This window comes from Pinus tabuliformis, chromosome 5_1 (assembly GCF_031772625.1).
Source record: "Pinus tabuliformis cultivar Carrire ecotype Pingquan chromosome 5_1, CPIR1, whole genome shotgun sequence".
NCBI classification, from domain to species: domain Eukaryota; kingdom Viridiplantae; phylum Streptophyta; class Pinopsida; order Pinales; family Pinaceae; genus Pinus; species Pinus tabuliformis.
The window spans coordinates 94,717,520-94,742,957 of record NC_142305.1 but is presented as its reverse complement, the minus strand read 5'-3'; the positions used below and the strand labels follow the sequence as shown (position 1 = coordinate 94,742,957).

Here is a 25,438-nt window from a genome sequence, read left to right as displayed (position 1 = left end):
CTAATATGTTTTAGAATATAGTTATTAAAAACAATGTCTTTGACGAATCTCATTTGGTAGAATAAATATCCAGTATCTAGTACAATTGAGAATCGTTTCAGAAGCCATTCCATTTTAAGATGCTTGAATGCGTTTCAAAAGCCATTCTATTTTAAGATGCTCGAATTGTGATAAAATGAAATGATATTTTAAGGTCCACGAGACTAAAAACAGTCCATGAGACCATTAGTTCCCTGTTTTCCGCTTTTTGCAATTCAATCCTTTTCCGATTAAAATTGATGATGAGCTGGCCCAACCTTCCAACAATCCCCTCGCTAAAAATACAATGCCAAGAAACTGATGCTAACATGTTCTCATAGCTATCTCTAATGTCTTTGAATGCATCACGTTCCAAAATGAAATGTTTTTCCAATTCCACAGCCCCAAACATGCAAAATATACACACATGTTCTTCCCAAGCTTCTTTAGGCCTTTTCCACTGTCTTGTTTCACACCGAAGTTGATGTGAGTTGGTCCTTAATTGAGCAATAAGAACTTTTACCCTCCACGAAATGCTAGCTCCAATGAACTCTTTTTGTTGTAGATCACACATATGGTTGAATTCCTCAATGTAATATTTCTTCTTTCTAACCAACTCTTTTTCCCATACCTTTTTACAAAACTTCTCCATAACAAAATCCCTTAGCTCCTTGTTATTTGTGGGATAGGCATTGAGGTAGATATTCCATTTTTGCATCCATGTGCAGTTTTGTTTCATCCATGTTTTTTTTCTTTCACTCATGCCTTCATTGAAGATAACGTTAGGCCATCTACGTGCCCTCATTTGCTCAATTCTTTTTAGATAAATTATGAGCTGCACCATAGCAATTACTTCAATGTGAGTTGCTCCAGTTTCACTCAACATTATCTCATAAGGTACTAAACTTTTTATTTTGAACTTGCTCATGATCAAACGTTTTTGGATTTTCTCAATTTGTTTCCATTTTGAGACAGGAGCGCTGCTAGCCCACAATTCACACCCATATAGCATCATTGGACAAACTAGGAGTCCAAAAAGCACTTTAATCGTTTTCCAATCCCATAACTCTGCCTCTCTACATCTGTATTGAAGAGCATATAATGATTTCCACCCTACTAAAATTCTCTTCTTTCTGCAGTCCTCCCAATTGAGTTTGTTGTTGAAATCAATCTCAAGGTACTTGTACTCATTTACTTCTTCAACAATGTTGTCTTCAAAGAAGAAAGTATGCCGGCTCTGCTTCCTTTTATTAGAAAAAATCATTATTTTGGTCTTGCTAGTATTGACCTGCATGCCCATTGCTCTACAAAAATGCTCATGGGCATATAAGTGCATTTGCAATCCATGGGCCAATTTAGAAATCAATATAATATCATCAGCATATAAAAGAAACTTTATCACAAACTCCCCCAACCGAACACCATCTCCACCTTGCAGATTTAGCCACTCTTCCAATTTATCAATATATAGACCAAAAAGAGTAGGGGATAAAGGGAAACCTTGCTCAACTCCAATGTCACTTCTAAAGCTTTCTGAAATACTTGCTGAGGTTCTAATTTTGACTTTCACTTCTTCATAAAGTCTATGGACAATGACTCTATAATGCACAACAATTTCAAGTTCTTCCATTCTACACCACAACTTATCCCTAGGGACTGTGTCAAATGCTTTTTTGAAGTCAACAAAGCAACAAAATACTTCTTCTTTGTCCTCCCAAACCTTTTCAACAATGTGTCTCAACGTGATGCCATGATCCATTGTAGGATGTTTCGACCTAAAACCCGCTTGTCCTTTTGCCCTCTTTTCTCTTACTTTTGCCCACTTACTAATTTTGTCTTCTACCATGTTGCCGAAAAGTTTTGCAAACAAAGGATTGATCATAATTTTTCTATAGTTGGATGGATTATTAATGTCTCCACTTTTAAAAAGGGGTATTGCTAGGCTAGTTGTCCAGTCCCTTGGGAATCCTTGTTGAATGATGTTGTTGAATATTTCCATGATGTGCAGTGCAAGAGCGTTCATTCCCCATTTTAGATACTCTGCTTGAAGTTCAACCAAGTCCTTTGCCTTTCCTATTTTCAGCTTCTTAATTCCATTCTCCACCTCCTGTAATATGAAGAGCTTTGAATTTGTGTTGATCCTAGGGGGGGACTCTGCCTCAGATTATTTCTCATAGAGTTGCCTTGCATATTCAAACCATTGATTGGTTGTAATATTATTTTCAATTTGCTTCTGCCTTGGTTGCAGTTCTTGCCAAAAAAGCTTTGGATTATTCCTGCTTAAATATATTAGCTCTTCTCTCCTTGTTTGCATGAACTCATCTTTTTTTCCTTTTTAGTATCTGCTTATATAACTTTACATTCATCTTATCCTTTCCTACCTTTTTCAAGGTTCTCCTTACCATTTTGCATTCCTCATCAAACCAAGCATTTACAAGAAAACAATTTTATTCTGATTTCCTATTTTTTGCTCTTTTGCACTTCTCAAGTGCACTTTGAATTATATTTGTTAACTCATGACTGTTGAAGCTTTTGAAACCACTTTCCTCCTTTTGAATTAATCTCTCTAACATTGTCTTGAAGACAATACAATTTTCTTGTGTTAGAAGAATTTTGCCCCTTGATAGTGATTGTCAAGAGCATTGGTTTTTCCTCCTATGTTGTCTTTCTTCTAACCATGATAACCTTATATAAATTGGGTTATGGTCTGATTTTAAGTCCCAAATATGCTCTCCAATACTAACTTTGTCTATCTTTTCTATTAAGCTTTGTGAACACATCACATAGTCAATGACACTTGCCCCATTGTATGTGTTGCAAGTGAAGTTCCCAGACCTTTTCCATCTGTCTAGACCATTGCAAATAATTAAGTTGAAAGTCCCACACACTGTAAGCAACTCCACTCCAAAATGATTGCTAACTTTGTCATCTTTTGAACACCTCACCCATTGGGGTTTCTCCTCTTCAGTGAGCCAAATAGGATTGTTATCCTCTTTTCAACAAAGAATGCTAGCTTGATTATTTGTTGTTCTAGCATTGAAATATCCCACTAGAAGAACTTCTCCTTGCTGAGAGTACACAACAATATCCTGTTTTAAAGCTGCATATAGATCCTTGCTTTCAAGCCCCTTATTTTTGTAAATTTTTGAGACTTGAGGGGAAAAATAGCATGCTGCAACTCTTATGTGATTCTCATTCTCTGATATTTTCAACCATAAATATTGTTTATTTACATCTTCTTTAATTAACTGAATGTGACGACCTTCTTTTTCTTTCACTAAAACTAGTATTCCCCCATACCCTTTGCCATTTTCTGCTACCTTGTTTCAAACTGCCAACTTCAAATAACTGTCAAACACAGGAGTTTTGCAACCATCATGCCCATGAGTTTCCGTGGGACAAATTATGTCTCTACCTTCTGCAATAGGCCCTAACCCATGTCCCTTCCTCCAAGGGTAACCTCTACAATTCCAACAAACTAAACTTAGGTAGACTTGGGTAGGATTTGACTGCTATGCAGTTTGGCACATAAGACTCAAATTTGAGTCTTCACCTCTTTTCATCCATGTTGCTCTTGTTGTTTTCATCTCTATTATTGAATTCTCTGTTTTTTCTTTATTGCCAGCTTGTTGCCTTGATTTGCTTGGAGGCCCAAACACTGCAATAACGACTTTCCCATTGTACAAGCATGCCCTTTTCCCTTCATTTATGTTTGCATGGTGTTTTAATGATTTTATTAAAAAATGTTTAAATTTAATTTTATTATAAAAGATAAATAATGTTTTAAATATAATAACAATATAATTGACATGAATTTAAGATGTTATTTTTGGGATTTAAATTTAGTTGAGAATGATAATAATAATTTTTCCTCATACTTTAAATAAATATAATTGATATGAATTTAAGATATTATTTTTGGGATTTAAATCTAGTTAAGAATGATAATAATAATTTTTTTCAATACTTTAAATAATTTTATTTTTATTTTTTATTTTTTAATTTTTGCAATTTAAAGAAGTATAAATTTTGAAATTTTTTTTCCCTTTATTTCATATGTCAATTTATTTATTTATTTAGATATGTTTATTTTTTCATTAAAAAATAAAGGAGTCGTCTAGAATGCGATTTTTTGGAGATTCCGGTGACGGAATCCGGCGGAAGAAATTGAGGGTAAATCTTGATTTGTTGCAGTTAAAATGGTTTTTTAACTGCATATTTGGATTCAGCACCCTGAAAAACCCCTGGGACGCTTTCATTGTGCAGAAACTAGCTATCAAACTTGCGATTCCAATAAATTCCTGCCGGATTTCGACCGGAAAAACCCGTCGGAAAGGCTTTCAAAAAGTCGCGTTATAGACAACTGCAAAAATAAAGTCATAGACACAAATTTTGATAACTTTGGATCTAATGGTTGGCACAATGTGATGTTATCCCCTTGATCTGGTTTCAAATTTCACAAGAAAACATGTGTAATCCCGAAGAGTAAGTTATCCTAATCCTTCTCATGGAATCTAGACTCTTGCTAAGTCATAAATTTGTGATATATCCACAAAAAAACATGTTTAACCCCAAAGAGTAAGTTACCCCATCCTCCTCATGGAATCTAGACTCTTGCTAAGTCATAAATTTGTGATATATCTACTTACACAGTGTTAGATGTAATTGTAACCACTAAATTTAATATAGTTTTGGTCTTATAATTGCAACCATTAAATTTAATAGTCAATAATTTTGCTTAATGAGACTTTTGAACTCCTATGTATATTGGATCTTTATATATCCTTAATATAATCTATACTGCTTTTTCTCTCGGAAAAAAAATAATTAATAGTCATTAATTCAGCACAATTAAGTCATAATTAATATAATATAATATAATAATAAAGCCATAATGCAGGGAATATTGTTGTTTCATCCGATATTAAAAACTTAAAAGAAAATGGTTTATCTTGTTCAGAAGGCTGGCTGGTTGAAGATGAAAACAAGAGAAAAAGGGTTTAAGCGTAAGAAAGGGCGTCGAGAGGATTTAAGAAATCATGAAATAAAAAAAAGTTATGTTTAAGCGTGAGAAAGGGCGTCGAGAGGGTTTAAGAAATCATGAAATAAAAAGGTATTATGTGCAACAGGACAATGTTCGCTAGGAGTGCACGGCGATTGTCTCCAATGGCTGCTAAGAGGCCTTTAACCCCGGCAGGTGACCGCTTTTTCTCCATTTTCCCCGTTTTAACTCTTGGGCAATTAATCTTTCAATTCAATTTACGTGCCGTCGGTTGCAGCAGGTGTTCCCAATAAACGCCCGGCGACCTTCGCCAACTGCTCAACAACAGAAATGGCGACCGAGAATCCATTCAAAGCTGAATTTGAGAAGTACCGCGACCAACTCAACGAGATGGTATGCTTCGAACTACTAATTAAATACCTTAAACGCCATTTTTGTGTGATAATGGTATAATAACCTTGCCATTGACTTCGTTGGTTAATGCCAACTAGTAATCATTATATTATATGAATTATTGATAATGTTGAGGCAGCAGGGAAGATCTCACGGACTTAAATGCATTTTTGTCAATATGTGTATTTACCCCTTCTTAGAACGCTCTCAGAAAATAAGTGAATAACCAATTTTTCAGAAAATGTTTACAAATTATAATAACCAAGTGACATTAAAGAGCCAATAAGATTTTGTCTGGTGCGGAGTGTAGAATGACAAGAGGGAGAGGCTTGTGAAGGCCAGCCGTGATGTTACACAGAGCAGCAAGAAAGTTATTTTCCAGGTTCATAGGTATTTTCTATCCTATTCCCTCATTTCTCTGTAATTAAATAACTAAAATTCTTCTGTAGAAAACAAAACCCATATAATAGAAAGGGTCTTTCATATACATAATTCCAAAATATAATAAATAATAAGTATCAGAATGCTAGGAATTTGACCTTGGGTTTGCAGAGGATAAGGATGAAAAATGTAATTTTTCTGGATGTGGTTAACGGACTCCAAGATCTGTGACTTCTGAATGGTATCTCTGAATAACAAGGTGCTTTTAACGACAGGAACTCTAATTGAGCTAACCCTCAAAGCTTGATGAGAAATGTATCTCATCTTCTGAGCACTGTTTATGTTTTTATAGATATGTAACATATATGGCTGTTTAGTCCTGTTTTACCAGGACGTGTAATCTCATTGTGTTTTTCTGCCAGGATGCTATCTTTAGATATAAGAAATTCTGTTTTTCTGCCAGGATACTATCTTTATATATAGAAAATTAGGAGCAATAAGGACAGTACTCCTTGCAACCCTATGTGTACTCATTTTGTGTTTTTGGCCAGTTTAATAATATCTAATCAGCACAGTATTTACAAACAACTAGTTAGCATTCTCTTTATGTGTATAATGATTACAAAATCTTGTTTATTTTTTTATTTGCCAGTAAGATAAGTTAATTTTATTAATGAGCACAATGGACCCACAATAGACCACAATAGTAGGTTAATGGGACTTAAAAAGTAAGAGTGCGAAAACATCTGTAGATCAATCCTAAAACAAAAAAAATATTAAGATATAAGAACAATTTAGAAACTACATTCTAAATGTCCAGCTAAGAGAGAGTATAAGAGAAGGTGCAGGTACAATAAAAATGATAGAAATTGAAAATCTGCAAGAAGGCTTGCTCATTTCGTGCATGGGTGGGATGATCCACAAGAGGTGAGACATGTCTTTGGAGGATTTGAACCTTATGGGAGGGTATAAGACATCATTTCTTTATCTTTGAACCAAGGTCTCGTTCTTTGTCTTTGCTCATTAAAATTGCAGTAGATTTAGGATTAATAGAGACCACCATTTGTGTTGTTTTTTTTGCAATCTTATACCCATTAATTTGTCATTAGAGTTGGGAGTAATGGTTGTAGGGGGTCTAAGTTAGAAAGGAAAATAGCACTGCAAGAGAGTTGGACAAGTGTTATTGGATTTGATGTATTCTTTGTAGGCATAGACCATGTACCTAGACATGTTTTTGTGGAGAGATTTTTCTTCAGCTACGTAGTTTCTAGATGCTGTTATAGATGTCATTGTAGTTTGAAAGGTTCTTGTTTGAATATTTGGCACAATGTGATTTCACCTCCAAGTTTGTCTTTGGTATGTTTATGGGTCTCTTGATAATTAAAGAAGAGAAGCAGGTTTCTGGGATTTCATAGCTCATTGAAAGCTATGAAATTATTGGTTAAGGGTCTGTTACCCACCAAAGTGGGTGACCCTATGAGAAAATTTTCTCCAATTCTTCGCATCCAGCCGGTCAGCCATGCAGCCCCTGATAGCCAACACTTGCTGACAACGTGCTATTTTATCTCCGCCACTTGCATCAGTCATATACCTTCTCACCCATCCGACAAGAGCACATGGACAAAGGTGGGCTTTTGATCAAAGGGCACTTTATTCATTTTGCAATTGGGTGCTTATGCTTGTTTGTATTTGGGCTTTTGATATGGATTATGGGGTGACCCGGAAGAAAGGGGGGTTTTGATTGTGATATTGTTCCCTCACCTTAAATGGGGTGTTAATCTTTGATCCTAGTCCAGTGGGACCTCCCCTAATGGCCCAATGGGTATAGGAGGGACACTACTCAGGAAGCCTTTATTGAGATAGCGTGTTCCATCTATCTCTATTCCATACTTACCACTTTCCATCTTACATTACAAGCTCATATTCCACCTCCATTCTTCAGGTTCAACTGACCATAAGTTCTCTGGAATTTGGCACTCATACATCCATGTACCTGGATAGGGCTTGGAACTCTGCTTTGGGAGGTTGATGCAGCTAAAAGAAAAGGAAAAAACATATTATGGCCACAAAATAAAATAAAAGATTATCAAAATGCAAAAGAGGGCTGAGACATACACATTAGTATGTGGGCAAAACGCCTAGCATGAGCCCTACCTCATTACCCAGTTCCTGAGTATTCTTTGCTCCTTTATGTCATAAAAATGAACCCTTGCATGTCCCAACCTCAATGATCAATGAGTTGCCTCATCATTAAGGGGTAATACAATTGCTGTAGATCATTCAAAGAAATTTCTAACCCTTTGAGCTACGAGCAATAATACAAAGAAAAATCAAGCAAAAGTAAATACAAAGGCTGAGTTTGTATCTCATGCATCCATGGTCGTTCCCTCCTCACATCCATACACTTAGGATGTGGATCCCCCCATCATGCTGGGCCCTTTGACCGTGGCACTTGGCCACAAATTTATCAAAATTGGATTGGAACCGGTGGAACCGACCAGTTTGGGGGCCAAATTGGTTTGGTTTAGGGGTTGGAACCGGAAATGGCCAGTTTGGTATTGAACCGACCATTTTTCACTGAACTGGCCAGTTTTGTACCGAACCAACCATTTTTCACTGAACTGGCCAATTTTGTACTGAACCAGCCGGTTTTGTACCGAATTGGTTGGTTTCATACAATTTGATCAAAGACATCGGAAACATAATTTTTCTTAAGAATTTTGTTGTTGTTGTTGTTGAGTGGACCAACCTAATAATCAAGCCTATGGCCCTAGTATTGCTATGCAATTCATGGTAATGTTAAATTCTTAAAGTAAATGAATACTTTTACTTAAATTTTTAACATTACCATAAAATGACTCAGGATGTTTGAGAGTGGTTCCGACCTCATTGGATTTCAAACGAAGAAAGTAGAATTTTAGATTTCACTTAAAATCCAACAGACTTAATAGTTTTTCAAGATTTGAAGATTGGGGGGATTGCAACGTTTCCATTGGATTTTGTCATGTACAAAGATATGAAACTAGTATTTAATCAATAACACCAAACCCTCTATGGCATTGGTTGTTGAACTGCTATGTCATGACCTTACTAAAAATGTACCCATCACTCAAACAAAATCTTGAATTGACATGCTATGTTTTTTCTATCTTATGTTAATGCTTAGAGTGTGACATTTGTGCCGAAGATCCCAATATAGGCAATGCTTTTGATGGTATGTAGGTATTTGTTGTAGCATCATTTCTTTTGGATGCTAGAGGCCATCTAGAGCCTGTTTGTTGATGTATTTTTGATTCAGAGATGGATTGCACTCGATGCTATTTTGATTATGTGCACTCTTACATGCTATAAAAATGAGAAGTTTTGTTTATTTGTGTATAAATGGTTTGGATTCATATGGATGCATATGAATATATATGTTTTCCTTTAAAATTTGAATATTATATGTGTTTTTGGTCAACCGGTTTTTTGGTTCGTTTTTATTGCGTTTCGACCGGTTCCCGGTTTGGAGGTTTTTCGGTTCAATCACCGGTTCGGTTCTGATAACATTGCTTGGCCATGAGGTCTTCTCCCCTCCATACCATAATTATTCACTAACACCTATTGATTGAAGGGTGGATTGAGGAAATGTTACTTCCCTTGGGAGCTAGAAACACCTAATAGGGTTGTCCTTTAGCCACTCGTACCTAGTGAGGAAACATCATTGCGAGTTCAAGGCCCTAATTTTGGAAGGGGAGTCTTATTTGCAGTGTTAAATAGCCCTTTACATTCAAGTTTGGTTCACTTAGATGCAAAAATGATTATTGTACCTGATGTCTGGTTGGTTTCACTAGACTTTATGTTGTAATTATTAGGTGGTTACGTAGCCCAGGCTTTGGGCACCTTACCCACATGTATCCAAGTCATTTGAGAAGCATATTGGCGGTGGCACCCACAAGTGAAGCATTGAGAGCCTTGGGTCTTCGAGTAGTAGCAACACATCACATCTACCCCTGGACACTTTCTGCACCTAGGACGTTTTGCCACTTTGCACTACATTTGATGATTCTTCAGGATGATGCACTTGGACCAGCATGCCCCTAGGTCGGCCTTAGCACTCTCTAAGAGATGGCAGCTGATCCAGAGCCCAAATGAGGATGGTCTCACCTTCTGAGACATGGGAGGGCTAGTAGCACCTGGAAATCCCTCAACGTTGGAGCAAAGATGGGCATTTTGATTAGTTGGAGACCTAGGAAACCACCTTTGCTGCCCCAAATTGAATTTTGGGGTCCACAAAGGGATATTGATAGAGAATCGAGGGCCAACCCTCAGAGGATGATTTTTGGAGGCTTCTACACCACACTTGGAACCTAAAAGCCCCAATGCATGCTACATGGAGCTCATTTATTAGATGACGTCGGCCTTTTAAGGCCTCACGACTCACACGGGTGGGCTTTCACTTGAGCTTATGTCTAACCTAGTTGGGTTGGCTTGTAACCCAAGGTTCTATTGTGATTTTACTTGTCTTTTAAGGGCTTTCATGTAAAATTAGAACTCTTCCTCATATAAACAGAGGAGAGAACTCTTTCACTTTTCATCATCATCACTTGAACATTTCAGCCTCTCTTAGGAGAATTTCATCCTCTTGTATCTTGCCAAGATGTGGCCTATGGAATGTACTTTGCATGTTGGAGCTATTTTCTTGACCTTGGAGAAGTTATCTTGGATCAATGATGGATAATTCATGCATTTCATCTGGTAAGTAAGCTTTGTTGTTGAAGAATTTTTCATTTAATGTCTAAGGTATGGAATGTAATGGTTATCTAGGGTTTTTTTATTATGCCCTAATTTGTTGAAAACCAATTGCATAGGATCTAGATAGCCTCATTATGTGCTTTACTCATACATGGAATGTTAATGGTAGTCCCTCTGGAAACTCGTGTTGTAGCTTTTCCAAGTGCCTTTGATTCCTCACAAAGATAATAGTTAGGGTTTTGATTCTAGGGCATCAAAATATCCTAACTCCTTTGCAAGGATTAGCTAACCTTAAACATCCATAGACTCCATCCACCCAAGGAATAGGCATCGGCCATCCATTTGTTGGTGATCAAGTCAATTTTATCCAAACTTTGCTCTTTCATTCTCTTACCTAATTCGACCCTCTTAAGACCAAGCAACCAATTAGGGCTTAATACTAATTGACAAGGAGAGGGAATTTTGGGTCTTGGAAAGTCTAAACATTTAGGGTTGAGTGGTTGCCACAAAATCATTCCCCTTTGGTAGATATTCGTTCCATTTTTATCCATAATTTCCCTTGCCTTTGTTTGCCCTAGGGTAAACCCTAGTTTGGTTATAACTTCAACTTGGGGTGTCTTGAGGGTTTCATGTGCCTTAACCTGGTTGGAATACATAGTAGGAAACCCTTTCTTGGTATCTTGACCATTGGCTGTCCCAACTCTCATCCTATCAATCAAACCCTAGGTCTTGTATTTTCGTAACTTGACCTCTTTCAAGGAAAGCGAAATTGCTTCCTCTTGGAGCCTTGTGCCTAAATTGTGTCTTTTCTTTGAAGGTCTCTTTGTCACCATGCACCTTTAAGCTTAAAATACCTATTAGGTGACCTATTTACATGCCAAAACTCCTCTCATCGGTGAAAATCCATAAAGAGCAAGGGGTTTTGGTTTTGGGGACAGTGGGCCATCATCACATTATTGTCACTTAGTCTAGTGTTTTCCTTATAGGGTACCCCTCTACAAACCCTGCTAGATTTTGTGGCAATACGGCCTGTTACCGCAAAATCTGGCAAGCCTAGTGCAAAGCTCCACGAGGTAGATTGACCACCATTGTCACCTCAAGAACCTTTCTCTAGCTGTTTGGTGGCGAATTAAATACCACAAGTGAGGCTTCCCTCTAAGGATCACCTAAGGATATTCAACATCAGGATGAAAAGTGAAACAAACTCTATGATTGGCATAAGGTAGCGACGGAGCCTAGAAGGCTAAGATACTCTTTACCGAAGGTTTAAGTACTCTATACTTAGACCTCTTAATTAGATTAACATGCTGCTACAAGTTAGGGTTTGATGTATATTCAATGATATGGTATGCAATTGCATATGACAACTAGAAGAAATAACCTTCCAAGGATGGATCAATAAAGGAGCAAGAACATCGATTAGGGATGCAAGGTTTATGGTATGGAAGTGAGTTTTTATGGCTGAAACATGCATAAAACATCAATAGAAAAGATGGTGTTAGCCCCAGTGTTGCACAAAACGGGGATGTTTTTTTTGGAAGTGAAGCGTCAGAAGCATCATTTTCCAAAAATCTAGGAAGCGAAGCATCTCAGAAGCATCTATATATATATATATATATATATATTTTTTTTTTTTTTTTAATAGCTTTTTGCATTTATATTAAAAAAACATCCAAAATACCAAATTAGTTGTAGAAGATATGAAAACATGCATATTTGTACATAAATCAAAATAGATATGGCATCCATTGTACATCAATGATTAATTATTCGAGCATCAACCATCTAGAATCTAGATTACTCTCCTCTTGTCTAACCTTTGCCTCTACTTCGATTCTCTAGGGATATTAGTCAACATTGCCCAATTTTGATCAAACGACCTAATCTAAGCCTTATAATATGGTAGAGAAAGTGTAACATGCCTGATCAATGATTTTGACTTGAATGAAGGGTACATTTTTGCTAAGGCCATGACAAAGGAGTTCAACAATCAACATTGGGGCGCATATAGGCCTTGGTGCTCTTGATTAAATGCCAATCACATACCCTCATACATGATATAATCTAATAAAATGCCATAATCCCGTTGATCCTGAAATCCTGAAAACTGTTAAGTCCGTAAATTTTGAATGGGATATGAAATTGTATTTTCTCCATATGAAGTCTGATGAGGTTGGAACCACTCTCAAACGCCCTGAGTCATTTCATGATAATGTTAAAAATTTAGGTAAAGGGATGAAAATGAAAGATAAAGGAGAATGGCACTTTTAACATTACTATTAAGGAGCATCTAGGGAGCATCAAGGGGGCAACTTGGGAGTGTTCGGGAAGCATAGTACCTCACATAAGTGTTTGAAAATCCCCAAAAAAAAGCCCGATGGAGGGGCAAAATCGTGTGAGCGGTTTTTGGAACCGTGGCAAAATTGTGGTTTTGGCCTACGAAAACTTGTCGAAATCGCGGTTCGGGCTTGCAGAGCCATGGTTCAAAATCCTCATGGTTCCAAAAGCCCAGGAACCGTGAAAATTTGGCGGAACTATGGTTCCACTGGAGGATCGATGGCGGATTTGTCTAGAACGTGAATTCGCCTCCTGATCCCCTGGGGGGGGGGACAGATCTTGCAACACTGGTTAAGCCTAATGTTAGGATTTTATTATGCAATTAATGCTAGATTTTTCCTTTCTCCAATTATTAAATGTATTCCCTATTAAGAGGGCAATAACACATCAAGTGAAATCACCATTGAGCAAAATTTCAAGAAAATCCTAACCTGACCCTAGATGCCTAGAATTTAGAGAGGATAGAGAGAAAACAATTAAAGATAAAATGTTGATCAACACCTACTAGACTAGTGCCTTGATCTAATTGGGAAATGGAGTCTTTTAGAACAAATTCAATGAAGATGGCCTATGTTTTAGATATTTTCCTAAGTTACTTGTCTCAATCCAGATTTTGCGTTGATTTGATTTAGTTTTGCATTCTTGTGTTGGATTTGTCTTCTTTCTTGTTCTAGGGCTTCTTGTTAAGCCTAATATTCTTGGATTTGGTTTTTGATGTTTGGATATTTTCTGAGCTTCCTGGATCTATTTATTATTGTCATTAGCACCTAGTATTTATACAAGATCTGACTTTGTTACTTCACTATGATCTTGATCTATTCATTAACCAAACTTTTGGGTTTCCTTGAAGCCTTCTTGTGCTTGGTTTTTAGGCTTTTCCATTTCCATTTTTGGTGTTTCCATTGGATTTGAGGCATCAAATGACATTGTTTGGGGATAAAATTTTTCCGCTTTCTACAGACAAAGATATTTCCAATGGTGTAAGAAGCGCGTCAATCAGAGTTCGTATGCAAAAGTTATGCCACTCAGAAGTTGACCTTCTTGTTTTCACACCGCGTCAACCCCCATTATTCATGGAAAAGGGGCTAGCCACATGATTATGGAGTAAAAGGCTCTAGAAGAGTATATATTGTAAATCTAGTTAAGATTTTATGTAGTCCAACTTAACCACTTGTAGGCTATTAGGTTGTGTTATAACCATGCCATTAAGAGGAAGAGGAATTCCATTCTTTTGAGTGCATTTATTCAATAGATGAGAAAAGATAGCCAAGAGGGATAAGAGGTACAACAAAGAGAGATGATTTATGCACTGTAGCAACCCACGAGCCAAAGGCCATACTTCTTTGTACCTGTAGGCATATTTCCAGATAGAGAAAGAGAGCAAAGCGACCTCACCTTCCAACTGCGTTTTCTCCTGAAAGGGTTTCCCAAAGCATATCTTGTGTCTTATGTGTGTTTGTCGTTCTCTATTTTTTTGCATAATTTCCATTCACATGCATGTACTAATTATAGTTAAATCTACAAATCTTGAATTTTAAATAAACTGTAATAGTGTAGGATTTTCAGATTCTTAATATAATATTATCAGATCTGTTGTGACAAACTGTCCAGTGGAATATCCATGACATTTTATGGATCATTTGGTATTAGAGCAGGTTTATTTGGGTATTTGAGGAGTTTGCAGGGGATCTAGGTCAGCAAGGTTAAAAATCGTAAAACCCTAATCATGGTCGACGAATATGTAAATGATCCTTTAGAGGTGAGGTTTTCATTGTTGGAACAACAAGTCACAGATATAAACCGCAATGTAAAACTCCTCATGGAGGCCTTGAGCAATAATATTGGGATATTGGGAGAAGATGGGGGTTCAAATGCAGAGAAAAAATCAGAAGGAGGATCAAGGGATCAGGAAGAAACAAAGAACTAGTCTAACAAAGCACTGAAAAAGATAATCCCGATTTGAGTGTTGTGAATTAATCATTGTTTAATATGGAAGAAAAAAGCATGGCAAGATCGATGATTTGAAGCTGAAGCACTGGTTGCAGTAACTGGAATTTTATTTCAGCGTCCATTAGATCGAGGAAGGGAAACGATCTCATTCGCGCGACTGAAATTAGAGGGCCATGCACTGACTTGGTGGGAGATTCACATAGAAACCCTGAGGTTGGAGGGAGAACCTCCAGTGACTAAGTGGGAGGATTTCAAAACCCTCATTAAGTCACAGTTTTATCCCAATGGGTACATGAAGGACCAGGGGATCTAGTAGCATTACTTCAGGCAAAAGTCAGGCTAAAGCGTGCAGGAGTACAACACTCAATTTTGAAATATGGCTATAATGTTGGGTATCTCTCCAAAGAATCCAGATGTACTCAAGTATTTTGGGGGTCTACACAACCATCTGCATGAGAAAGTTATGTTGTTTAAGCCCAAATCGGTGGATGAGGCTTGTGTACCAGGCATAATAACTGGAAAACATAAGCCTGAAGAGAGCGCAATCAAGTGGATCAAAGTAGAAGGAGCAACAAGATGCTTCTAAGGAGGGAAAGAAGAAGAAAAAAGGGGGAAAGATAAAAAGACGGTAGCCACAACACACCAGTGAAAATATCCTTGCAACCAATGCAACCACTGCAACATTGATGACCATACAGAGGAGAAGTGTTGGAAGTTGCATCCAGAGCTAAACCTAAAGAACACAAAGAAAAATAACAAGAAGAAGAATCTCATGGCCACTGATTCGAGCATCCAAGTTGAAAGAAACTCAGACGTGGATGAGAATATCGTTTGTACATCAGTGCAAAAGGAGGTGAATCTGAGTAGCCTTCAACAATAGGAAGAGAAAGTAATGATCAAACTATTCGATATAAAGATACATGTTAAGAAGAAAATATTAATGCTTAGTTTGACTTAAGATCGCAGGCGGTTTTCATTGTAGTAGAGCTAGTCAAGAAGTTACGGCTGGAAGTTCGTGATCATCCAAACCCATATCCACCGAGATGGGTTAGGGTAAATAAGGATGCAGAGCTGAAGGTAACTAAACAATGCAAAATTAGATTTGCAAATAATGTTGATTCTATTGATGAAGTAGATCTAGCTGTGTTTCCCATTGATGTATGGGGAGTCATGTTTGGGAGTTCATACATGATGAAATATTCATGAGGAGAGCCAATCAATACCGACTCATCAAGGATGGAAAATCATTTGTCATCAACGCGCACAAAGGCAAGTCAAAAATTTCACTGGTAAGTGCCAACCAAGCTAAGAAATTGATTAGTTCCAACAAGAAGTATGTTTTATTGTTTTTAAGAGAAAGTCAATATGAAGAGGAGTCAATAAGAGGCAATGAATCCCTAGAGGGGTGTACTAAGAAACAAAAAAAAAATAACCGGAGGAGTTGTTATAGGCATACAAGGATGTGTTCCGAGAGACTAAAGGGTTACCACCTAAGAGAGAAGTGGAGAACGAGATCCAGTTATTTTTGGAATCCCCATTTCCAAATATTGGGTTGTATAGGCAGTCTGTTATATAAGAAAGTGAGGTGAAGAAACATTTGCAACAACGACTGGAACAATGCGTCATTCGACCGAGTACATCACCATGTGGCTCACCCATCATCATTGTGCCAAAGAAGGATGGGAAATGGCAAATGTGTATAGATTATAGGGCGCTGAACAAAATCACGCTCAAGAACCAACACCCCCTTCCCAAGATAGATGATTTGCTGGATCAGTTGCAACAAGAAAAATACTTCACCAAGTTAGTCAAATAAGAAGTTACGTGGAAGATCGGCTTCAAAACTCGGAAAGGTTTGTATGAGTGGTTATTCATGCCATTTGGCCTGTCACCTGTGTAAGGCACCAACTATGTTTATGAGATTAATGAATAACGTAATACACCCTTTTATAGATTCATTTTTTATTGTCTATTTGGATGATATACTGGTATATAGTGCTACCTGGGAGGAGCATATTTCACATTTGACGGAGGTGTTGGAAACATTGAAGAAGCACCAGTTGCTAACAAATCTCAAGAAGTGAAAATTTGCGCAACAGTCTTTGGTGTATCTAGGGTATGTAATTGGTGGAGGAAAGTTGAAGATAGATCCTTCCAAGATGGGGGCCATCATGAAATGGTCGGTGCCTACTAATGTTTATGAGGTCAAGAGTTTCATTTGGACAACACAATACTTGAGGAAATTCATAGCCTCATTTTTAGCGGTAGCAACACCACTCCATGCAATAATAGTAAGTGGCAAGAGTTTCTAGTGGGGAAAAGTTTAGCATAAGACTTTCGAGGAGCTAAATAAGAAGATAAATCAAGCACCAGTTTTGGCATTACTAAAATTGCAGGGACACATTGAAGTGGAGACAAATGCGAGTCGATATGCTATGGGAGTTTTCGTGGGTCTTAAAAAAAGTAATTTTTGAAGGTCCTCCACCAAGGGAATATTGTATATTTCAAGAAAATTTGGACCTTGGTGGTGAGATCATAGTGGCCTATTTATAGGCTTGTATCCCCTTCTCCAAGCCGACGTGATCCCTTCTCTTAGGCCGACATTCCAAGCGGATACCATTTCTTTTGATTTTGGTGGGCATGAATTCGGTGGGTACATTTCGGTGGTTTTCATTTGATGATCTGGAAGGACTCTTTGACAATTATTGACTTTACAAGTGTAACAACTCATGGTTGTCTTTTAAACTTCAAAATAAACATTTGAGCATGAAACCCATGCTCAAATAATAATAATAAAAATACAAAAATTACATTGTTACATCATTTGACATAATGAAGACCGAACCTAGTTACACTATTTTCAACACTCTGGGGGTTTATCAACATAATTTTGCAGGAAAAAGTTTTAAATTTGGAAATTTTCATAAGGGTTTAACTGATAAATCTGAAGCAGAAGCATGTCATTTTAAAATAACATTTTCTGGGAAATTTTCTTAGGTTTTTTGCTATCATTTTTCTCCTGTTTGTTGCCGTATTGACCCTCCAAAAAATTTCGAAATTTTCTTGTTGTCTGCGTTTTGTGGTTTCTGGAAAAATTTGAATTTCTTTGCTGCATCACTCTTCTGCTGCTATACTCCTCGCCCTCCTTGCTGCTGCTTTTTCCTCCACTTATGCATTGTTGCCAGCGTTCTATCCCTCACTGCCTTCTCTATCTGTAACCCTCGACCGTCATTCCTCATCACGCTGCCACCTTCTTGACCCGTGTTTCTCTTTCTGTCCCTTCCTAGCCCACAACCTTCATTTTCTTCTGCGTCCTCCCTCCATCCTGCAGCTTCAATGCTGCCCAAACCTCTTCTATCTCTGCTGCTATTCGCATCCTTAGCCTGCTTTCCTTTCCGCTCTTCCTCCTCGCAGCTCTCCTCCTGCTACCCGTCAAAGCATGCATCCCCACCTACGTTCTCCTCTTCCCTGCGGCTTCCCTCTTCCCTTCCGTCAATCTTACATTTGCAGCTCGAGCACCTTGCAGCTCCTCCCTGCTGCTGCTTGCGTGCAACTCCTCCAACACGTAGTCTCCTTCCATCCTTGCCACCGTCAAGCCCCTGCCAAGCTTGCATACACAACCAAATACTCAAAAATCGATTTCTCTTTTCTTTTTGCTTCACTTAGGTTTAGGTTTCACTTTTATTTTTATTTGTAATTTTTTTTTCATTTTTTGTTTTGTTTTTAGTTTTGGTTAAATGTTTGATGTTTTACAAAAATAAAAAAATAAAAGTCTACCTTTTTGGTTAAGTTTCATTTTAATTTTGATGCTTTTTTTTAATGTTTTCATTTTTTTTTGTTTTTCATTATTTTGATTTCGTTTTAGTTTTTATTTTTTTTAAACATTTAAAAATCTAAATAAAAAAAAGAAAAAAAAAAGAAAAAGAAGAACATTTAAAAATCTAAAAATTTTAATTTTTTTTTTTTTTCGTTTTTGTGACTATGAGATTACTGAGGAATTAAATCATAAGAGGACCTACACTTTTGCATTTAAAAAATTAAATTTTTATGTGGCCTATGGCCCATTAAAAATTTTAATTTATTAAAGTCCTTTTGATTTTATTATTTTTGGTCACATTAAAAAATTTAATTTTTTCATTTTACCACATTAAATTAATTGCCTAAGGAATAATTAAATTGTTAATCTAAAGTTCCTTGGTGTCCTTTCGTGGTAGTGATTTCTCTATTGACAGGGGTGATTAATGTTTTAAAATCATTGACTATTGGAGAATGATAAATTATTCTAGATCTGGGCTATTAATGAAAATCAATTTAAATCTAGAATCATTCCTTAGCATTTAAATTTCATAATTTTTCACAGGATTTAATTGCTAAATAAAGTTTTGGGCATTGATCACTCATGATCGTCACTATTTGTCACATTTATAAATTGCTCTGGATAACTTGTTTTTACTTAGTCTATGGTTAATTGAGTATAAAGGCACTGGTCTATAATCATTTCTATCTTGTGGTTGTGTCTTGGTCGTGTTAGTGTTTGATCTATTCATCTCAGTTAACCAAGACTCTTTTACATTCGTCAAATTGTCCATCCTTAAAATCTCCTAGAGCCTGTGTTCCACATGCTATTTTCATCCATTCACCTTAGGGACTACCCCCCTTGACTTGTCTAGGTGAGAGTCTAAACGGAGTGAGTAAGGATTAGAGTGACAACCCTTACTCTGAGCGTTGTCGCGGTGCCTAGACACTTTGTGCGACAATAAGCCTCATGTTATTTTAAGTCAGTTGGGCTCTCAAGAGGCACGCATTCAACCTCCTTTGAAATCTATATAAATGAGACTATCTCTCCTCATTTTGGCCATCGATCTATCACATCAAGAGGTCTGTTCTAGCGCAGGAAGAAGGAGAAAAAGGAAGGCTGAAAATCTGAAGGAGGCCTTGGCATTTGGCTTGGGATTTGATCTTGTCTTGATTGCTGGTTTGGCTATTATCTTGATGTATTAGTGAATCTTGAACTCTCTCTCACATAAGGAAAGATTTATGGGTTTTCCCTTGTCCTGAAGCCTAATTTTCGTGTCTCTTGTTTCCTTGTTTCATGGTTATTTTCTACTGCTCTTTAATGTTTAGTTGTTGAATTTTTCTTGTGTAACTACTTAATGATAATTGATGTTATACTAATGCTAACTGATCATTAGTAGTTATCACGATGGAGAAAAAATGTTCTAGCTATAACCCAGAAAAATCATCGAGATCACATGCTGGAACTAAAATCATTGGATTGTTCAGGACGAATTTGTGGTGCTTTACTCTCTGTGTTAGACGAATCATTTGGGCAGAATAATGTAAGATTATCTTGGCAGTTATATTGAATAACTCTGAAGCATTTCAGCCTCCCGAGGCACAAACCCCCCTCCACTTGAAGCAGATTCGTCATCTATCTTGAGGCAACTTGGCCTCCCTGAGGCACATTGACTGAACATTGGTATCCTATCCTGAGGCTGTTCTGTTCCTGTCCTTGTTGGAAAATTGATTAGGGCAGCATATTAATTCATCTTATCCTTACTTTGACATTATTTGTGATATTATGTTATTCTTCTTTTGTTTATGCTTATGTTTTCATCATCAAATAAATGCCAGAAACAAAGAAGATCACATGAACACAAGATATAGGCTCCATCCCAGAGCAAAACCCCTCCAAGGGGAAAAGCTAGAAAGAACTTCTCTTCTTATAGAACCAATGTCAAAGGATACTTCCAAGACCAAACCTTAGACCAAGGCTGCCATCAAGAACCAAGCCAACCAGCCAATCTTTCAAGACAAGGTCTCCAAGCGAATTAGGGCTCTTCTAGCCTTCCTTCCTTTCCAAGACAGCCTGTAGCACTTACTGCAATTTTGGACCTGAGGTAACCCTATACTCCTTAGGCTATCACACGTGTGAGCAGCAGATAGCAAGATTTCAGCCCTTCGCATTTTTCTAGGGCTTCCTTCTCCTTCGCAAGCCTTCTCTATTGTCTTCTAGGACTCTCGCATTCCTTCTCCATTGCAGATCGAACCCAATAAGATACTTGATTGATGTGTATGTCAATAGGTCGAATACCTTCCTTTATATAGCGTTTCCTAGGGCTCGAAATGCCCTCACAAGGCTGACTTGATCCTGGCTGGCCGACTTGATTCTTAGGAGCCTTCTAGATATTTCCATATAAAAATATTTTTTCTTTCTTTGATACAAGTGCCCAAGAGGGTCTTTTACAATAACAATGACTCTTTTGACTCATGATAAACCTAGGAGACCTAATGACAAATAACTTGAGCATGAAACCCATGCTCCAAAATAATTTTCTTTTATTCTTTTACATCATTTTCTTTCTCCTTTTAATAGACACATAAGATGACAAGGAGTCAAATGACAATTATGAAGACCAAAACTAGTTACATTCTTCAACAGTCTTGAGGTTATTCAGTCATTCTCTGAGGTATGATTGAATGGATCTTTAAGACAAGGATTTCTCAGGCCCTCTAAGGCACATTCAAGTCAATTGATCAATTTCCCTGTGGAACTCGGCCACATTACCTGAGGCAGATTATGTGTTGCTGAGATTCGGTAAGGCTTTCCTGAGTGTTCGGTGAAGCAAGAATACATCTGTGAAGTGATCCTGACTACAGTTGCTCGTTCCACAGAGAATTAAGCATATCAGTACAGATTCTATAGGCTGTAGAAGAGTACAATTAGACTAGTAAATTTTGAATTGTTTGACAGATAGTGTTGTGAAGTATTGGTAGAACAGTTCTGGTTATCAAAAGGTCAATTCTGTGTATTGTGCAATTGAGAGATCATATTACTGTTGACTGGAATAAATTGTGCTTATAAATTAATATCTGCTGTTGTGTAAATATCTATTGATTTTCTGTTGAAAAACCTTAGAAATAAGTCCCTAGGAAGGGAAAAATTACCCTAGGACACTACATTTTCCTTCTAAAAATGTCATTGTGTGTATCGTTTTTTTCTTTATTGCAAGATAATGTGTTATTATATATATATATATATATATATATATATATATATATATATGTAATGTTTCATTTTTGGGGTAGTCACGTTTCCAGTCATACCCTTTTAGAAACTTCCAGATGTTTCTGCGTTTCGTTCAACTTAGGTTTTAAGTGAGCTGTGGTGTATTTCTTCTAAAGTAGTAGAGTGTGTAATAGGATAATTCTATGCCATCTAAATTACTATATTTTGAAAGGAATAATAATAATAATTATGATTAATTTTCTTTTTAAGAGATGATCCGAAGAACCATATAACCGTTTTGCTTTTCCTCTTAATGCTTTTTTCATGAATTTTTTCAGTAAAGTTCCTAGAATTTGTGCAGATACTGAACTGATTCACAATCCAGTTAATATAACAAGAGTAATCAATGAAGCCAAGACTACATTTGCTCAGTAGAAACTGTTTTTCATTTTAACAAATTGGTAGATCATGCTTGTTAGATTAGCTATTTTGTGTTTTCCTCTTTCAATGTTTGTCAACAAGACAATTGAAAGATGAGTTGAAAAGCATGTCATTTTAAACTTTAAAGGCTTGTCTAGTTAGAGCTCTCAGTTTACCCACTCTCTGGTAGTTAAGGTCATATTGGATTGACTTCAAACCCAGAAAGTGTTAGGGCTTTGCAAGTCTTTTTTTATTCTTACAAAGTCTAATTGGGGTATTTTACGAAGTTGCTGAAATTGGCACTGGGATAAAATCAGCATGGGTCTGGAAAACAAAAAAATCGTAAAAAAATCAGAAAAATATCTGTAAAAATCAGCAAGCATCAGCATAAAAAAATACAATAAATTAAAAAAGTGACCCATGATTTTATCCCAATTTTTACAAATTTTTCCTGATTTTTTCAGGACTTAAAAATTGGCAATTTTTTGGCCAAGAAAATCAGCGCAATAAAAAAATTGCAATTTTCCAATTTTATCGGAATGTTTGCAACACTGGTATTTTATGTGATTGGAATTTGAGGTTAATTTTTAATGTGTTGGAAAGCATACTGTGAAAATTCTATCACTGCAGCAACTGATTTACTTTCCCTACTTATTTTATCACAAGTTATTCATGAAATTACTTCAACAAACATTAAAATAAATACTTCTGCAGATATCACACCATAATACGGAAACAAACTTATGCACACATTGACACAGTTATTTTGGACTAATGTCCCCGGAAAAACCCAATGTGGGAAAACCGGTGCAGAAAGGGAGGATTTTATTATTCAGCAATTTTTTAGTACAACAAAGTGCCAAACTGGCTTACCCACTGATAGACAAATTTCCAGCACTTCTTTTGAACCCAGCTTAGGCCCTACTGACCTCTACGTCAGCCTACTGAGTCTCTGCGCAACCTCTCTGGCCTTATGCGTCACTCCTGCAGCCTTTGCGTGGATGACGCAGGCCCTTCTGGCTCTGCGCAGTCTCTGCCGCCTCTACGTGGCTTCCTCTGGCTCTGCATCTGCCTCTTCTGCCTCCGTGCTTATCTCCTGTCTCTTTGTTCCGTACTTGCTGCCTCCTGACTGCTCTCTAGACCACTAGTTCAATTTCTCAGCAAATCCCGCTCCAGAAATTGAACTGACTGGTCTCTCTCAGTATGTTCTCCAAGTGACCCTCAAGCCTCCTCTTATACTTTCCTCGTTGACAATTCAACGACCGAGATTAAGTCCCTAATCAACGACTAAGATTAAATCTAGCTTGATCCATGTCTTTTGGACCATTCTAACGCAGTTTCTTTTTTTTTGCTCATGCAAGAGTCAGACCTTCCAATTCATTAATTAAAAAATAAAGTACATAGAATACATCAAAACTCTCAAGGTCGATGATTGGGGAGAAACCCCATCAAAACTGTTCCCTACACCCTATCTCCAAACTCAACATTTCTCAAAAGAAAAATACACATGGACTTGGACCTGAAAAGAACATATGGTTGTTTGCATATAAAGGCAGTAAATCTGCCCAATTTCTTAAACTTTGGTACGGTTGTCGACATGGTATGCCTTTTTTCCCCCGGGAAGCTCTTTTCCTGCCAAACCTAGCCTTCCGCTTTAATCTTGACCTTTGAACCTTTCCGATTGATCTAACGGCTGTAGACCAAATCGCCATGATAAGCTGCTCACCATTTACCGCAAGGATCCACAAACCTGCACGAGCGATCTGAACCGTTGAATCACCTTGTGCGATCCAATGGTGGGGATAAATATCGCAACCGCCAACATTCATGGAAGTTAGTGTGCGATAAGGGTGGTTTTCCTCCCGACCCCACCGCCACGTGGAGCTCAACGAGTGGGATTGCTCCCGAAAGGGAGAAAACCGCTTCCCGCTTGTGAGGGCCCCGATCACCTGAAAACCACTCAGGTCATGGCGAGAAGGGAAAAAATGGAAATCTCTGGTTTCGCGGTCTTCAGGTGTCCTCTGCTTCCGATTGTCCGCATCGTCAACCCTCCTTGACCTGATGCGAGAAGCATACGTCGCCTGCCTTCCTGCAACCCCTGAAGCCCTTTCGTCCTCATCTGTACAACTAGAATCTTTATTGAACCAATTAATCTGAGAATCGTTGGTTAACCTCTCTAGACCACTTTCAAAAGACCCCATTGTGAGCATGCCTCTGTACAAACAACTGCTGGTTAACTGTACCCGCCTCCATGGCTCTCTTGAGGAACACTGTATAGTCTTCATTTGCTTGGTTTTGACAGTCCGTCTTTAGTCTGTTTCTAGGGAACTCTCGCCAATTCCTCACTGCCCTATTATCTGTGCATATCACTCCTTGATTGGCTAGCAAATCTGCTAGTTTATTGGCCTTTCTTCGCACATGTGCAAAACTGACTGTTCTCAGTCTCTGAAGATGACTTTGAATCCATTGGAAGACTTGAATTAGCCTCTAGTTTGTAGAGGCTTTTTCCGGTTTTGTTCCCCAGCTTATTCTTTTGACTGAGTTAATGACCAGCTCGGAGTCAGCTTCAATGATTGTATTTTGGCGATTTTCCTGAACCAGGAACTCAAGACAGTATTCCATGGCCATTAACTCTGCCATATTGTTGGTAGCCTTTCCCAAGTGGCCATGGAAGAAATACAAAATATCTCCCCTGTCATCCCTTAACACCCCTCCATGGCCTGCCTTGCCCAGATTACCTTTGGAAGCCCCATCAATGTTGAATTTTAGAAAGCCCTTAGGGGGAGGATGCCAGAAGTCTAGTTCAGGATCCACAATAGAAACTTTCCTGATTAAGCCCTGAGGAACGAGACTCTGCAACTCTAGTCTACAGAGAATCCTCCAGTCTGTAGCAGAAGGGGGATTCGAGGGAAGATTTCAAATGGTAGTGCTAACCGTTTCCTTAATCTGTTTTAGGATCAGATCATAAATATATTGGGAAGAATTCTTAACATTCTTGAAGATTCTATTGTTCCTTTCTTTCCAAACATTCCAAAGAATGAAGCTTGGTGTAAGAGCCCATGCTGAACCAAGAACTTCATTATCCGAAAAGTTCTTTCTCCATTTGGTGAGAGTATTGAAAAGACTTCCAATATCTCTGTCAGATTGTTGGAAGATAGCTGCAAAAGAATCCCATAATCTGGAGGTGAAAATGC

The 25,438-nt window shown here is 37.6% G+C and overlaps 1 protein-coding gene across 2 annotated transcripts in view; it reads left to right on the top strand.

Annotated features, from left to right (window-relative positions):
• The first annotated feature begins 5,058 nt into the window (after nucleotides 1-5,058).
• Nucleotides 5,059-25,438, top strand: part of LOC149163612 (uncharacterized) — a 79,080-nt gene continuing 58,700 nt past the window's right edge. The window contains exons 1-3 of one of the 2 annotated variants that reach the window (XM_089431787.1): nucleotides 5,059-5,215; nucleotides 5,301-5,413; nucleotides 5,724-5,803. In XM_089431787.1, the coding sequence (XP_089287913.1) occupies nucleotides 5,137-5,215; nucleotides 5,301-5,413; nucleotides 5,724-5,803 (272 nt within the window). In that variant the 5' untranslated portion in view covers nucleotides 5,059-5,136. Of the gene's footprint in view, nucleotides 5,216-5,297; nucleotides 5,414-5,723; nucleotides 5,804-25,438 lie in introns of both variants that reach the window. The other variant, XM_089431786.1, reaches the window with a different exon arrangement.